Source organism: Macaca thibetana, chromosome 11, assembly GCF_024542745.1.
Source record: "Macaca thibetana thibetana isolate TM-01 chromosome 11, ASM2454274v1, whole genome shotgun sequence".
NCBI classification, from domain to species: domain Eukaryota; kingdom Metazoa; phylum Chordata; class Mammalia; order Primates; family Cercopithecidae; genus Macaca; species Macaca thibetana.
In genome coordinates this window covers 98082362-98099207 of record NC_065588.1, presented here as the reverse complement: position 1 = coordinate 98099207, position 16846 = coordinate 98082362, and the positions used below count along the sequence as shown (strand labels likewise).

The window sequence follows — 16846 nt, the reverse complement described above, 5'->3', positions numbered from 1 at the left end:
ATTACATTCTCCTGCTTTAGACCCTTATTGTCCTTTTGCTTTAAGTTGTCATCTAACAACTTTGCTTTTTCTTGCATTATGTTAGTCTATAGGAATGTGTTTCTTACAGCAATTCTGGACCCATGTTAAAGCGCATTTTCAATACAAGATAAAAAGGCATTTAGCAAAAAATGCAGTTTTCGAGCTGTCAGTGACAGCTTCACAGTGATTCTTAGCTAAATTCATTTGTCTTGAAATGGCCAGCAACCACTGCTGCAGACCTCAATTTATGGTGCATATCAAACCATTCAACTTTTTCTTGTAATGTCATGACTTTCCTCTGCTTCTTGGGAGCACTTCCATTAGCGCTAGTGGCACTTTCTGAGTCCTATGGTGTTCTTCACAGTTTACGGTATTGCCTTAAATATGAAAAATACGTAAGAAAGATAAGAGATCACTTTTTACCACAACATGCAATTTACTAGAGAGACAAACTGCTCACATGGAGATAATTAGTGTCACTACAGATACTCGCAGCACATGAGCTCGCTGCAATATTAACAGCGCCAATGACATTACCAATGCCCCGACAATGTGGGGGCGTTGGTAAGGCCACGAAAATGGCGAGAGCATGAGTGATACTGGATTGAGCTGAAGGGTGAATGGGAAGGCAGGAGATTACCTTGAAAGGGACAGAAAATGTGGGGTAGAGGGACTCACTGGAATGGATATGGAGTGCAGGGAAGGTGTTCCCAAGGTACGGGAACATGTTCGCGTGCCAATGGGAATAATCCTATTGAAAGGAAAAGAGAGGCAGGGTCTTGAGAACACACAAGTTGATGAGATCCAGAGCAAATAGAGATTGGATGTCTGCAAGGTGGAGGGACACTTCCTCTATGGTAAGAGGAATGAAAAAGAAAATGGGATATATGTGTGGGTAGGTTTATAGATTTAGGGTGCAAACATGAGGGAACTTCTATCTAAAGCTTTCCATTTTCTCCTGACATATTTAGCAAGGTCATTAGCCGAAACCTCACAGGTAATAAGGTCGTTATCCTCCCATATCTTGTCAGTCCCTTCTGTTTCTTGGTTTTTTGGTTTTTTGAGGTGGAGTCTCACTGTGTTGCCCAGGCTGGAGTGCAGTGGCATGATCTTGGCTCATTGCAACCTGTGTCTCCCAGGTTCAAGCAATTCTTCTGTCTCAGCCTCCCGAGTAGCTGGGATTAAAGGCGCACGCCACCATGCCCAGCTAATTTTTTGTATATTAGTAGAGACAGGGTTTCACCATATTGTCCAGGCTGATCTCTAACTCCTGAGCTCAGGAATCCACCCTCCTCAGCCTTCCAAAGTGCTAGGATTACAGGCGTGAGCCACCGTGCCCAGACGGTCCCTTCTGTTTCTGCTTGTGTTTGTAAATGCTCTGGGAAGAGTCTTAAACTTTAGAGGGATTCTAGTAACTGCCTTAAAATCCTTCAGTGCTCCCAAGACACAGAGGGCACGTCACGCTTAGGGCCCAGCTTTCTTTCCTAGACCCATTTCTCAACAGTTATCTACCTGTCTTCTGGACAAAGCCAGCCACTCAGTTGCCCTAAAACAATTTGCCCTTGCTGCTTCTCAGCCTTCGAGCATGCTTTTCTAACTGGCTGGCCCAGTCCTTTTTTCCCTACCTGGTGAACTCATTCTTCAAGACCCATTTCAAATACCACATCCATTTAAACCTCTTTGATTCTGCTACCCCATTCCAAGCATGGTGAGACACTAAGTCTTTTAGTTTGTCCGTGTCAGGAACTGTAGCTTATTCACCTGGATATAACACAATGTGTGTGGTAGGCAGTAAGTGAATACATGAATTTTGATTGCTTTACCCATTTCTCTAGCAATTCTAATGAAATTAAAATTTAATGAAAGTTATATACTCTCAGTCTTCGATGCGAAGAAAACGCTGTTTCTTTTTTTGTTCTAGGTGGTTCTGGAATGGAGCCGAGATCAATACCACGTTCTGTTTGATTCCTATAGAGACAATATTGCTGGAAAGTCCTTTCAGAATCGGTGAGATCTATTTTGGAGAAATCTATTATTTGGACCTAAATCATGAGTCATAAATTGCCATCCTGTAAATATGACAGTTTAAGTGGTCTTTCTGAGTTATAGATATGGTTTAACTTACTCAAGAGTATGCCCATCTGGTGTGTTCACTTCAGCAGTGCATATACTATATATATATAAAAAAAAAAAGGAATGATACAGAGAAGATTAGTGTGGCCCCTGTGCAAGGGTGACACACCAATTCATGAAGTATTCCATAAAATCTTTTTTTAAAATAAGGAAAGAAAACATAATATGCCCATCTGAAGAAAGTGTGTTCACCACATTTGGTGGGTGAAAAATCTGATTCTCAGAGAGTAATCCCACCTAATAGTTTATTGGGTATCTTAAATTGCATGATTGCATTTTCTGTCTCCCCAGGTCTGTGAGGTAAAGGGAATTGCTTTTTTTTTTTTTTTTTTTTTTTTTTTTTGACGGGGTCTCGCTCTGTCACCCAGGCTGGAGTGCTGTGGCCGGATCTCAACTGCAAGGCCTCCCGGGTTTCATTCCCCTGCCTCAGCCTCCCGAGTAGCTGGGACTACAGGCGCCCGCCACCTCGCCCGGCTAGTTTTTTGTATTTTTTAGTGAGACCCTGGCCAGAATGGTCTCGATCTCCTGACCTTGTGATCCACCCGTCTCGGCCTCCCAAAGTGCTGGGATTACAGGCTTGAGCCACCGCGCCCGGCCAGTAAAGGGAATTTCATTCCCCTGTAGGATGATGAAACCAGGTGGCTACTACATAGCCAGTTTCTGAGCCCTGGCCAGAATTCTGTTGACAACGTCCTGTGAACTGAGACCACTCCCCAGTAACCACTGGGCCTGAACCCCACTCCGTTGGTCACGTGTTGCTGCTTATCTGTGAGGGAGGAGCAAACAGCCTCATACCTTATAGTGTGGGTCTTTCTCTTGGAAGGCCAAGCTTCTTAGTGCCGCCATTCTGGAATGCAGCCTTCACCATTTCTTGCCTTTGGGGATTTTTTTTTCCTCTTCGCAAGACAGGCCTCAGAATGGAAGCAATTTTTTTTCCACACCCTCCTTCCCTTTTTGCAGATAAAATGAATCACACAAGTCCTTTCTGATTTTGTTTCTGTCTTCTCACTATTTTTTTGGTTTGTTTTAGAAAATGTAGCCATTTCATTATAAAAGATGCTATCTTATCTTATCTTATCTTATCTTATCTCATCTTATCTTTTTGGGAGATGGGGTTGCACTCTTTCCCAGGCTGGAGTGCAGTGGCGTAATTTCGGCTTACTGCAGCCTGCACCTCCTGGGTTCAAGTGATTCTCCTGCCTCAGCCTCCCGAGTAGCTGGGATTACAGGTGTGTGCCACCACACACAGCTAATTTTTGTATTTTTAGTAGAGACAGAGTTTCGCCATGTTGGCAAGGCTGGTCTCAAACTCCTGACCTCAGGTGATCCACCCGCCTCAGCTTCCGAAAGTGCTGAGGTTATAGGCGTGAACCACCGCTCTTGGCCTATTGTCATTTTAAAACGAATTAAGTATTTTTAAAATGTTTCAGTTTTATTTTCAAATATGGCAAATATGGATAATTATAACCTTACAAACTAAAGCACTTTGGGGTCCATAAGAATTTTTTAATTTTAAGGGACCAAACAGTAAAAGTTTGAGGATCATTCCTTAATATAGCAGTTCTGAAACTTTAACTTTCAGTGGAAGGCTTAAGAAAATAACAGTTACTTCCCAGCCCAGAGTTTCTGTGTCTGTAGGTCTCAGAGGGGTTCTGAGAATCTGCACTTCTACCGAACTTCCTGGTGATACCAAAGTTGCTGGTCTGGTGCCCCCACTGTGAAAACTACTGCAGTAAAGGATTTTTAATGAAATATAATTTTCACTTTAACAAGTTAATTTCCCTAAGGAAAGTTCTAAATTGATTAACTTTTTAAAATCTGATATTTATTGATTTGTGCTTTATGCTGTGCCACGTGCAGATGGTTTACAGATACATAGATCTCTGCCCCGAAGGAGCTTCAAACCTTTTTAAAATTTTTAAAATTAATTTTAAAAATTAATTCATTACTTATTTATTTTTAGAGATGAGATCTTACTGTGTTGCCCAGGCAGGTCTCAAACTCCTGGACTCAAGCAATCCTCCCATCTTGACCTCCCAAAGTGCTGGGATTAAAGGGATGAGTCACCATGCACAGCTGCTTCAAACTTTTAGAAAGAAAACTAGCTTATTAGAAAATGCAGATTTTGAGGTCAGCAGTTTTAATCAAACACTCTTGTTCTCTTTCTAAAGTTTAGAGGTTGTACTAAAATGTAGTTTGATTTTTATATAGGCATAATTCAAAATTTCCTCATTTTGATGGTGACAAATAAATGGATCATAAATAACATTTCACATGGTCTAATATATTTTAAAATACCATAACATTCGTATATTTTCATTATTTTGCTAGTTTCTCTACAATTTTTTTTTATTTTAAAAAAATTATTTATTTTAATAGAGATAGGGTCTTGCTGTATTGCCCAGGCTGGTCTCAAACTCCTGACTTCAAGTGATCCTCTTACCTAAGCCTCCCAAAGTGTTAAGATTAGAGGCGTGAGCCACCATGCCTGGCCAGTGTAAATCTTTTTAAGGTTGTTTGCTCTGAATGAAAAAAATCCCATTCCATATGTCAGTAAAAGTGAATATGTAAACTATCCACTGCTACTTATTGTGGGTCTTTACGTCTATCTGGGGCTCAATTTTGTCATCCATAAAATGTAGATATTAGATTAAGATCTGTTAGATTAAGATTACAATCTCTTCCAAGTGTTTGGTTCTAAAATACTATTTAAGGCCAGGCGTGGTGGCTCATGCCTATAGTCATAGCACTTTGGGAGGCCAAGGTGGGCACATCACTTGAGGTCAGGAGTTCAACACCAGTCTGGCCAACATAGTGAAACCCCGTCTCTACCAAAAATATAAAAATAAGCCCAGGCGGTGGTGAGTGCCTATAATCCCAGCTACTTGGGAGGCTGAGGCAGGGAGAATTGGTTGAACCTGGGATGCAGAGGTTGCAGTGAACTGAGATGGCACCACGGCACTCCAGCCTGGGTGACAGAGCGAGACTATCTCAAAAAAATAAATAAATAAATAAGACACAAAATACTATTTAAGTTCTCTGTTTTCTCACCTACTTTATAGAATGTAGAACTAAGGGACTGTTAAGTGGCTTTAATATTCACTTAACAGTGATTAAAATGAAAGTTGTGTCAGTGTCATCGCTGCTTTGGTTCTGAGTCATGGGTGACTTAGTCTTAGTTTTCAGCTCTAAGATAAAGCATTCCTTCTCATCTGTGAACCAAGATAGTGACCTAGTGGTTAGAATGAAAGATTTAGAGTGTGACCATGTCTAATAGGAAAACAACTGACTCATTGACCTCGTGTGGATCACACAATCTCTTTCCATTTGTCAGTTTCACCAAAGTTACATTGATCATGTAATACATACAGTATATTATGTTTTAATCAGCTAAATATATATGATATATTAAAAATATTTAATAGCAGATGATTACTTTTACAGGAAAACTTAAGATGTAATTCTCTCCTTTAACCTTTTCTTTTAAAAACATCACTTAAGCAGTTTTTTAAAATTTATTGTTAGTCTGAGCATAAATCACGTGGGAGGCTGGGAATGAGATGACCTTGGATAATTTACATGTAGGCAGTGTGAGGCAGATGGATTTTTTTTTTTTTTTAATGAGAAAGACTGATGTATATATGATAAAGGAATGAACTAATAGTTAGGCAACAAATATGTATTAAACCCCACCCATGTGGGAGGAACTGTTCTAGGCCCTAGGCATATAGTGGTGAACAAAATGAACTCATTGGCCTTATATAGATAGAACTGGCATTTTAGGGGGAAAAAAAGTGAAGTATATAACCTACATGTATATCAGTGGTTCCCAAAGTGCAATTTCTGGAGCAGCAACATCAGCATTACCTGAGAGCTTGTGAGAAAAAGAAATTCTACAAACACTAGAATTTGTTTATTGATAAATTCTGAAAAACCCTAGATAGGGAAACCTTTGCAAATCATTACAGTAGGGAGAGAGAGCCTGAAGATGTAGGAAAGAGAGGAAATAATTAATGAAGCAGGGCACAGAATGCATGATACAATTTCTGCCCTAGAGATATTCCATCTAGTGGAAGATAGGGCTGCATGGAAAATAGCACAACACAGTACGATCAGGATTCCTTACAGTCCAAAGTAGTGTGGAAGCTGCATATTAAGCTATAGATTCTCTTTGTGAGGGGTGAGGGAAGGGAGGGGGTTGAGGAAGGAGGAGGTGGTTAAAGGAAGCATGAAAGAAAGAATGTTCTAGGCAGAAGGAAAAGCATGTTCAAAGGTACAAAGGCCTGCAAGTTCGTTTCGTCTTTGGACAAGGGTATACAATTGGATCATCCAGAACACAAGGTGCAGATTATGAAGGACTTTGGACCTTATTCTACAGGCAGTGGTGAAACTTGACAAGACAGTTGGTAAATACTCAGCTATCACATATGCCAGAGAATAAGTTGATTCCTTATTTTCCTGATGAAGCTCTGGAACTCTGTTGTCTCTTTGATCTTTATTTTCCACTGTTCTCTTCCATTTGCTCTCTCCCCTCTGCTCAGGGAACTTGGCCTCTGGGTCCTTGAACAAGCAAGATATGTTCCTGCCTCAGGGCATTTGCATTTGGTATTCCCTTTCTCTGGCACATTCTTCTCCCAGTTACCCACCTGGCTAGCTTCCTCACTTCCTTCATCTCTTTGCTGAATGTACTGAGGCCATCTCTGATCTCCCTATTTAAAACTGACAACCCCCTCCACCCCATAGGCACTCTTTCTATCCCCATTTGCTGCTTTACTTTCTCCACAACATTTAACATCATCTGACTTTATTTATTTGATTTATTTCCTGTCTTCTCCCTTCTGGAATGTAAGCTCCATGAAAGCACAGATTTGGGCTTTGTTTTATTTACTGCTGAAACCTGTGCACCTAGAACAGTACCTAGCATATACTAAGTGCTCAATAAGAATTATTCAGTGAATGGATAAACTCATCCAGTTATCTCCCCTACTTCTTGTAAGCTAAAGGTTGTTGTCATTTCTGTTTATTTTTTCCTTCCATAATTCAAAAGATTTATCTACCAAATGGTATTTATTTTCCCACGAGATAATATGGTAGCAAGTCTACCATATTACCACAAGATAATATGGTAGAAAGTCTAGGCTGTGCCTGGGCTGTGAGGAGGATAAAAGGATGGTATGCTTTGGTCCGTGGCCTAAAAATCAGACTGCGAAACCCATACAGTTTCTTGGAAAGTACTAAACATGAAATAGCACTATCTAAAGCAAATTTGTCCAACCTGCGGGCCACATGTGGCCAAGAACGGCTTTGAATGTGACCCAACACAAATTTGTAAACTTTCTTAAAGCATGATGAGATTTTTTTTTGCGTGTTTTTTGTTTTGTTTTAGCTCATCAACTATTTTTAGTGTTAGTGTATTTTATGTGTGACCCAAGACAATTCTTCTCCCACTGTGGCTCAGGAAAGCCAAAAGGTTGGACACCCCTGATCTAAAGTAATGTCAGTACCCAGATGTACATACACATGAACTCCTGTGTCATAAGTCAGAGTGGCATGCATCCGGGCAGGCCCCTGAAAGATGGGTAGGTTTTTGAAAAGTGAGAGAAAAGGGAAGAGTGCTTTTGGCAGGGATAAAATCTGGGTAAAATCACTAAGGTGAGGCTTAAACAACATACTCAGTAGTTAAAAGCCTGCCTGACTCTTTATTATGGGATAAGATGATCAGGAAGAAATGGTGCAAGTTCAGGAAGGTCTTCTGTACTAGTGTCTCATATGTCAGCAGATACTTATTGGGCTCCTGTGTGCCAGGCACTCTTCTCATTGCTTGGATACTTTAGAGAACAAAGCAGGAAAGTTTTCTGCTTTCTTGGAGCTTACATTCTAGGAGAGGGCCACACATAATTAATGGAATAGGTTACAAGTTAATTATTTAATATGTTACAAAAGTAGTAAGTGCTGTGAACAAAAAAAAAAAAAAAAGGAAAAGCAAAGGTGAGGCTGGGGAGGGTCCGGGCTTGCGGGGAGCAAGGCACAAGAAGTCTACAGCATTAAGTAGGGCTAGGTCTTCATTGTAGGTTTTGATAACTTTTTTTGTCATTTGTTCTTTTTTTTTAGAGACAAGGCCTCGATCTATCACCCGGGCTGAAGTGCAGTGGTACAATCATAGCTCACTGCAGTCCCACCTCAGCCTTCTGTGTAGCTGGGACTACAGATGCACACCACCATACCCAGCTGATTTTTAAAATTTTTTGTAGAGACAGGTTCTCACTATGTTGCCCAGGCTGGTCTCAAACTCCTGGGCTCAAGTGATCCTCTCATTCTGGCCTCTCAAAGTGCTGTGGTTATAGGTGTGAGCCACTGTGCAGAGCCTGTAATTTTGTTCTTTAAACTTCTAATTTATTTTCTATGTTTGACTGCATTTGTGTCCCAGCGTCCTTGTTTGCTAAATTATGAGAACAGGCAGTTTAATGTAAACTGAGCTTCCAAGACTACTCTACTTCATCCACGAACCATCTTTAAATCTTTAATATTAGCCTTCTTACAGAGTGGCTGTGAGGATCAAGCGATGCAAATTACGTACGTGTCTAGCATAATACAACTCACAGAGAAGGTACCTGACAAATATTAGCCCCCCAGCTACAGTTTGAAAACATGCAGTTCTGTGATAATATGTCATGGTTGGATTACTTCTTCATAGATTTTTTTTTTTTCTTAATCTCTGGGTTTAAGCCCTGTGATATTCTTATTCCCAAATATATTGGAAAAATTCATTTAAACTGTAGGATTTCTTGGTTTGCTCTAGGCTGTGCCTGCCCATGCCGATTGACGTTGTTTACACCTGGGTGAATGGCACAGATCTTGAACTACTGAAGGAGCTACAGCAGGTCAGAGAACAGATGGAGGAGGAGCAGAAAGCAATGAGGTAAAACTGATTTTTTTTTTTCCACATCAGATGGGTAATGTGGCGATGTAATAAGGTCTGAGGGTGGCACATCTCACACATGAGCATGAAAACCCAATCATCATGCTAATGAACTACAAAAGGATCTGGTAAAACTGATTCTTAAAAAACAAAACAGGCCAGGCATGGTGCCTCACACCTGTAATCTCAGAACTTTGGGAGGTGGAGATGGGAGGATCACTTGAGGCCAGGAGTTCAAGACCAGACTGGGCAACATAGTGAGACTTCATCTCTACAAAAAAAAAATATATTGTTGGGTGTGGTGGCGCACGCCTGCAGTCCCACCTACTTGGGAGGCTGAGGCAGGAGAATCATTTGAGCTCAGGAGGTTGAGATTGCAGTGAGCCGTGATTGTGCCACTGCCTTCCAACTTGGGTGACAGAGCAAGACCCTGTCTCAAAAAAGAAAAAGAAACAAAACAAAACACATCGTCCCGTGAGTACAAGCAAGCATGCATTAGCGAAAGATAAGTTGATTTTCACAGTGCCATCCAAACAAACTTGCCTCTCAGTTCATGCCATTACGAGATCTTGGCAGTCATCCATCTGGCCTGTGTTTCTTGGTGCCTAAGGAGGACTCAGCCACTCTTGCCAGATACTGGCCTCACTTTGTTAGATGATTTTATGAATGTGGTGCTCTAGTGATGGCTTGCTCTCCAAGGGACTTAAAGACAGAGGACCCCCTCCCCCACCCCCCTGGCTGCCTGCTTACTCATTTAGAGCCCCAGGTGTGGTATCTTCTTGAAATAAGTGTTTGTTATGACAGATATCTCCATAGTAAGACAGATTCTTCCCTTAAAAAATATAATAGGGCCACAGACTTGTTTCCATTTGAAAATGGCAGTAAAAGGTATATTCCCTTTATGCCATTTAGGAATAAATTCCAGATTATGGAATTAGAAACTTTGGTATTTTTTATTTAATATATGAGATTGGTCATTTTATTTACTTTATCTGGGAAAGATACAGCAGACTTCTGGATAGCCATCAGGGGTAGGAACCTGGCGGATGTAATTCCCCTTTGATTCGTTAGGAGTATTTGTTAGTACCTACTTGTTGACTTCTTTGTGAATGTCAAGAGTGCATCCCAGTGCAGGTCTTTGGCCACCTTATATTGGAGCAAATTCATTTTCTCTTTGTTTGAGGTTATACGACTTACCCAGTGCATGAAAATGGCTGGCAGCCTGGTACAATGTTTTACTAATAAAATATAAAAGTTTATGCTTTAAGCAAACTGTCTTGGTTACAGTGGGAGGTACAGTATTGTTGGTAATATTTCACTGGAACATATAATTCATTATGCATTTTAAGTGTGGTAAGCATTGTCAGTCCCTCTTACTCACATTTAGGGTTACCACTAGTCTATATGTATGTAATAAACTGTATTTGCCTTTTATTAGAGAAATCCTTGGGAAAAACACAACGGAACCAACTAAGAAGAGGTAAGCATTTTGATTTCCTCTCAAGAATAAAAATTGAAAGATAGAAGTGAAATTTCAGATTATTTATTTTTGTTGGGTATTCAGGATTTTCTATTTACTCTATTATCCATATAGTTTTTGACCCCAAATTAGGTACATCTATTAGATGGGAAATTTTGCAGTGCTGAGTGCATAGTTGATTGAGAACTCTGGTTATTTTGCTAACCAAAGCTTCACTGCATTGGGGAGGGTTAGAGTCCCAAGATTTCCTTCTCTACAGTTCCCTCCTATTAATCTGTCTTGGTGCATTATTCTCTTGGTCCACTTATACTCTAACTTCTACCCAGTATTTTCATTTATAAAATTTATGTCCATCATTTACTTGTAGGTTCAATATATACGTCCTTATCTTTAAAAGCTGTATATTTTATGTTTAAGAACCTAGGAAGGAGATTTAGCCCAACAAGAAGAACCAAATACACCTATCTTGACTTGAGTCATTCCTGACTCTGACAGGTCCTTAAAACAAGACTCTCTCACTGAGAAGCCGTCTCTGTTAATTGTCACCTACCCACTTAACCATCAGACTTTTAAAAATGCTTATTGATGGAGAAGATCCTGAAAATTTCAAGATCCAGAAGTGCCTTCTTTTTTTTTTTTGAGACGGAGTTTGCTCTTGTTGCCCAGGCTGGAGTGCAATGGTGCAATCTCGGCTCACCGCAACCTCCGCCTCCCAGGTTCAAGCAATTCTCTTGCCTCAGCCTCCCAAGTAGCTGGGATTACAAGCATGCACCACCACGCCCAGCTAATTTTGTGTTTTTAGTAGAGACAGGGTTTCTCCATGTTGGTCAGGCTGGTCTCAAACTTGCAGCCTCAGGTGATCTGCCCGCCTCGGCCTCCCATAGTATTGGGATTACAGGTGTGAGCCACCATGCCAGGCCTCAGAAGTGCCTTCTAAGCTATCTTTTTATGTTAATTATATAACTTTATTTATAAACTATATTAACATTAATACTGGTTTTTAAATGGTTTTAAAATTATTTAAATAAAAGCAATAGTGCAACACGAAGAAAGATTGAGAAGAAAGTGAAAAGAAAAAACTCACAAAATTTTATAACCCTTATTTAACAACTGTTATTTTTATTATTCCCTTTTCATGCATATTTGAGTAGTTGTAGTTTATAATCTTGTGTGCAGTTTTGTATCCTACTTTTTAAACTTTATGTAATTATACATATGTATCATGTTGATGTATTATCTTCATACTTCATATCTTTCAGTTTTAATAGTTGTATAATATTCCATAAAGTGAGTACTGTAATTTACTAAATGTTAGACATTTCTGTATTTCACTATTGTCATTATTTCATGATTCTTATATTTGGGTCTGTGGCATTTTCTGTGTGTGGGTTTGTTTTTTCTGTTTTGTTTCTCTTCCATACTTGGACTGGACTAGATTCCTGAAAGTAAGGTTACTGAGGAAGAAGCTTATATATGTTTTTATGGTTCTGAATAAGTATGTATGTATTGCATATGCGTATTAGACAAGCATATATGTATATATTACCAACTTGCTTTCCCAAAAGAGTTGGTGTCGTTTGGAGTGATACCAGCAGTATTTAAGATAAGTAGATTTACTGCATTTGTGCTAATATTGAGTCATCATTTTTTGAGGGGTGCTAATTTAGTAAAGGTGATAGCTCTTTGTTTTCTTTTACATTTCTTTATAAAGGAAGTTGAACAATTTTTTATACTGTTTGACTGGTTATTGGTCCTACTTTGTGAATTTTCTAGCCATGTCCTTTGACCATCCATTTGTTTATTCAGGTAATAGGTTTATTGTAGATATTTCTTATAATCAGATAGAAATATCTCATATAAATTTATATTAGAACCTTGTCACAGTTGCTTTTGTTTACATCAACGTAGTGTCATATCCAATGCGTTTAGTTGTTTTCTAACTGGAATTGGTAACTTGTATCTGGTAACATGACACTCTATTAACCAGAATCTACCTCCTTCCTAATCTGCCCAATAATGGGCTTTATTGGAATTATGAATAATCTTTTAAAAATGATAGTAATGAAGTGCTTAATTTCATGTGCACTTTGGAGTTAGTAAATATTGGTGGGGGTCTTATTAGTGGGAGTTTGGAAGCTCTATCTTTAGAGTTGGATTGAACAATTTTATATCATACTTGCGAACTTAATTTTTGTATCCATGAGATAAAAGTCTTCATTTGTTAAAATACTATGATTTTTTTGATGGGCTATAAAAAATCTGAAAAATTCAGTAGTATGACAAGCTTCTCATTGTCGATTGCATTTCAAGAATGTAGCTGTGAGCATGTTGGTGTTTCTTTCCAGTGAGAAGCAGTTAGAGTGTTTGCTGACGCACTGCATCAAGGTGCCCATGCTTGTCCTGGACCCAGCCCTGCCAGCCAGCATCACCCTGAAGGACCTGCCATCTCTTTATCCTTCTTTTCATTCTGCCAGTGACATATTCAATGTTGCAAAACCAAAAAACCCTTCTACTAATGTCTCAGTTGTTGTTTTTGACAGTACTAAGGATGGTAAGATCTTTTTATGGATATTTTAAAATCATATTATCATTGGATGTTTGAATAACAAAATTCTGAGTGGAATAGAAACAATTCATTGTTAAGTGTCTGATAAACTTTTCTAAAAATGCACAAAGAGAAGCAAAAGAGCTGCCGTTGTATTTTGGCCTAACCTCAAAAAGGGATTGCTGCATATATTTTACTCTGTGTAATACACATACCTTTCTGTGCTGTGATGAGGACCTTCAATCTGACATCATAATTACCTTGTTCTCTTGGCCATGAGTTATTCTAGAGGCAATTTTTCTACCATATAACTCCTCTACAAGGTTGCGTTCTGCAGTTTGGACAGAACATACCTGGAGTATTCATTCTGAGATATATGAACTGAATGTTTGTGTTTCCTCCAAAATTTGTATGTTGAAATCATAACCCCCAGCATGATGGTATTGGGAGGTGGAGCCTTTGATGGGATTAGTGCCCTTATAAAAGAGATCCTCGGCTGGGCATAGTGGCTCATACCTGTAATCCCAGCAATTTTGGGAAACTAAGGAGGATTGCTTGAGCCTAAGGAGTTCAAGACCAGCCTGGGCAACATAGTGAGAACCTGTCTCTACCAAACAATAACAACAACAACAACAACAAAAACAAAAACACAGCTGGACATGGTGGTATGTGCCTGTAGTCCTAGCTACTTGGGAGGCTAAGGCAGGAGGATCGCTTGAGCCCAGGAATTCAAGGCTGAGCGGTTCTCCAGCCTGGACAGTAGAGTGAGGCCTTGCCTCAAAATAATAAATAATAGCAGAAGAGACTCCAGAGAGCTCCCTCTGCTCTCCACCATGTGGCGTTGTGAGAAGATGCCCTCTGCAGCCTGGAAGAGTACCCTCACCAAAACCCAAGTGTGCTGGCAATCTGATCTCAGACTTTGGCCAGCAGAACTGTGAAAAACAAATTTCTCTTGTTTATAAGACAACAGATGATTTGGGCAGATAATGGAATTAAAATGGTAATTCCTGGCATAAAACTGCACCCACATCCTTAGAGATCCCATTCTCCCACTTGGCCAGTGCACTGCTGAGCCCATAACCTGCATCTTCTGCTCTAGCCTCTTGTCTGACTCATTCCTCCTCTGCATGGATTGTCTCTATTTGGAAGGTCTGTGGTTTTTATGTATAAAATGAAAGCTGTCATGTTCCCTTTCCAACACCAAGTCTAGTTCTCTAGCTCCCATTCTGCCAGTGTCGTACCTCCCAGCTTAAATCTTTGGAACCATCTTTGACCCTTTCTTACCTTTTACATATATAACTAATAATTAACTTCATCGTATGACTTGCTTTTCTTTTTTTGCACATGATTCTTAGGTTCTTACCTTACTTATTTCCTCCACACCAGACTGAATTCCCTCAGACTCCAGTAATAAGACTCCTGCTCTGTCTGTGTAAAGTCCATCTCAGTCTGTCTGGCACACAGGTCTCAAATAAACCTGAAAACCCTGATTTTATGGGTTCACTGCCTTTATGAAAAGAATAATATAGCAGTGTATGTTTGCTTTTCACATGGATACAAACTTCTTTTCCTGGTGTTTGGGATTCAGCTTTAATTGCCTTGATTTTGTCAGTTGATCCCCACATCCCTGCCTTCCCCACATCATGTTGCAGCTGTCAGTGTCTTCACACATGTGGTGCTAGGCCTTGTGTCCCGCTGCCTGTCCCCTTCTCCTTCCCTCTCAGTCCATCCCCTGCTTCATTCAGCCCCACTTTAAGCCCTCTCTCCTTCATGAAGCTCCCAGACTAATATATTCATCATGATTTTATTTTTATTTTTACTTTCCTGCATTTCTATAATACTTACAATCTAACTCATAACTCAGGTTTGATTGCACAGGGGTTTATGGTTTTTCTCATGGAATTTTTTTTGTTGAACAGAAAACTTGCCACTCACCAGTTTATGTCCCGATCAGTGCCTAACAGTGCTTGCTCCCTGATACTTAACAAGTTATTTTTAGTTTGAGGTTGGGTGTGGTGGCTCACGCCTGTAATCCCAGCACTTTGGGAGGTCAAGGTGGGCAGATTGCTTGAGCTCAGGAGTTCAAAACCAGCCTTGGTAACATGGCAAAACCCTGTCTTTACAAAAAAAACCGAAAATTAGTCTGGCATGATGGCATGCACCTGTAATCCCAGCTACTTGGGAGGCTGAGATGGGAGGATCGCTTGAGCCTGGGAGGTTGAGACTGCAGTGAGCTGAGATTATACCAGTGATCTCCAGCCTGTGCAAGAGTGAGACTCTGTCTGGAAAAAAAAAAAAAGTTATTTTTAGTATGAAAGGAAATGTTAATCTTTCCAAGTATAAATATATCCCCCCTCTATAGATCCTGAACTGATTTGTACCTCAGCACTCACATATTCCATCTGCAGCCTGGAGCGGGGTCTACTCAGCAAAGTAGTTTTCCAATCAAGCTTACACTTTCTGATTTATAGCAAACAAATTTCCTCCAGTGGCAGTTCATTTTACCTCTAGACTAAACTGACTTTCAAAAGGAACCACAAACTGCTTCCTTATAACTTTCTCATATAGGTTAAAGTTGTACCTCCTATGGTCACACAGAACTCATGTAATCCTCTCCCTTGGGACATTTTATTTTCCTTTCTTTGGTTGTCTCTCAGGGACTTGTGAGTGTCCCAGTTTGCTCTTCTCAGATTACTTCTAAAATGTGTCAATGGGAAGTGAACATTCTATTTTAGTGTGGTTCCGTCTTGGCAGGGAGAGCAGGACTGTCCATTTAACGAGTGCTTATTAAGTGCCTGCCATGTGCCAGGTACTGTTCCCTGTACTGAAGATAGAGCAGGGAACAGATGGACAAAAATCTCTGCCCTTATCTTGAGTTTACATCTTGGTGGAGGGAGTCAGACGGTAAATGCGATAAATAAGTAGATTACATAGTTTGTAGAAGATAATGCTGTGGAAAAAAAAAAAAAAAAAAAACACAAGCAGGGGCAGCAGCAGAGAAGTGTCGGCCAGGGCAGGGGGACTGCAATTCTAATTTGGATGGTAGGGACATTCCTCACTCAGAAGGTGACTTTTGAGTGGAAATGTGAAGAAGGTGAGGTAGCCAGCAACGTGACTATCTGGGGAAAGAGTGATCTGAGTAAGTAGAATAGCCATTGCAAAGGCCCTGAGGCAGGAGTGTATCTGGCATGTTTGAAGAAAAGCAAGGAGGCCAGTGTGGCTGGAATGAAGTAAACAAGGCAGAGACAGGCAGTAGATGAACCTGAAGAGGTAAGCGGGGGACCAAATGGCATAAGCCTTGGTACCCATAACAAGGACCTGGCTTTAACTTGGAGTGGGATGCGGAATCACCAGAGGGTTTTGAGTGGAAATGTAATGTGATCTGACTTACATTCCAGAGGGATCAGTCTGGCTTCTTTGGTGGAAATAGACTGAGGAGGGGCAAAAGTTGTGATAATTTGGACAAGAGGGAAGGTTGCTTAGACCAGGGAGGTGCAGTGAAGGTAAGAAGGGGTTGGATTCTGGACATTTTGAAGGTCAACCCAACAGGGTTTCCTAATGACTCAGTTTTGGAGAACATCGTCACCTTTTTTATTCTTATTCGATGTACTTTACTTCTGTTTAAAAACACAAAAATGTGATGGAAATTCAGTATGGCCACAGCACATTGTAGACTCATACTGAACTCACTGTTGAGTAAAACTTACCTTTAAAAAAAAAAAACACTTACATGCTCTAATGCTGAAAT

The 16846-nt window shown here is 40.2% G+C and overlaps 1 protein-coding gene and 2 non-coding genes across 3 annotated transcripts in view; 2 read left to right on the top strand and 1 right to left on the bottom strand.

Annotated features, from left to right (window-relative positions):
* GNPTAB (N-acetylglucosamine-1-phosphate transferase subunits alpha and beta) overlaps nt 1-16846 on the top strand; it is an 87703-nt gene that overhangs the window by 32482 nt on the left and 38375 nt on the right. The window contains exons 2-5 of the mRNA XM_050750206.1: nt 1943-2028; nt 8954-9073; nt 10512-10553; nt 12899-13104. Of these exons, the coding sequence (XP_050606163.1) occupies nt 1943-2028; nt 8954-9073; nt 10512-10553; nt 12899-13104 (454 nt within the window). The remainder of the gene's footprint in view (nt 1-1942; nt 2029-8953; nt 9074-10511; nt 10554-12898; nt 13105-16846) is intronic.
* Nucleotides 2187-2294, top strand: LOC126931843 (U6 spliceosomal RNA). Its single transcript, XR_007717957.1, has one exon. It is a non-coding gene; the product is annotated as a U6 spliceosomal RNA (small nuclear RNA).
* LOC126931915 (small nucleolar RNA U13) lies at nt 9098-9198 on the bottom strand. Its single transcript, XR_007718022.1, has one exon. It is a non-coding gene; the product is annotated as a small nucleolar RNA U13 (small nucleolar RNA).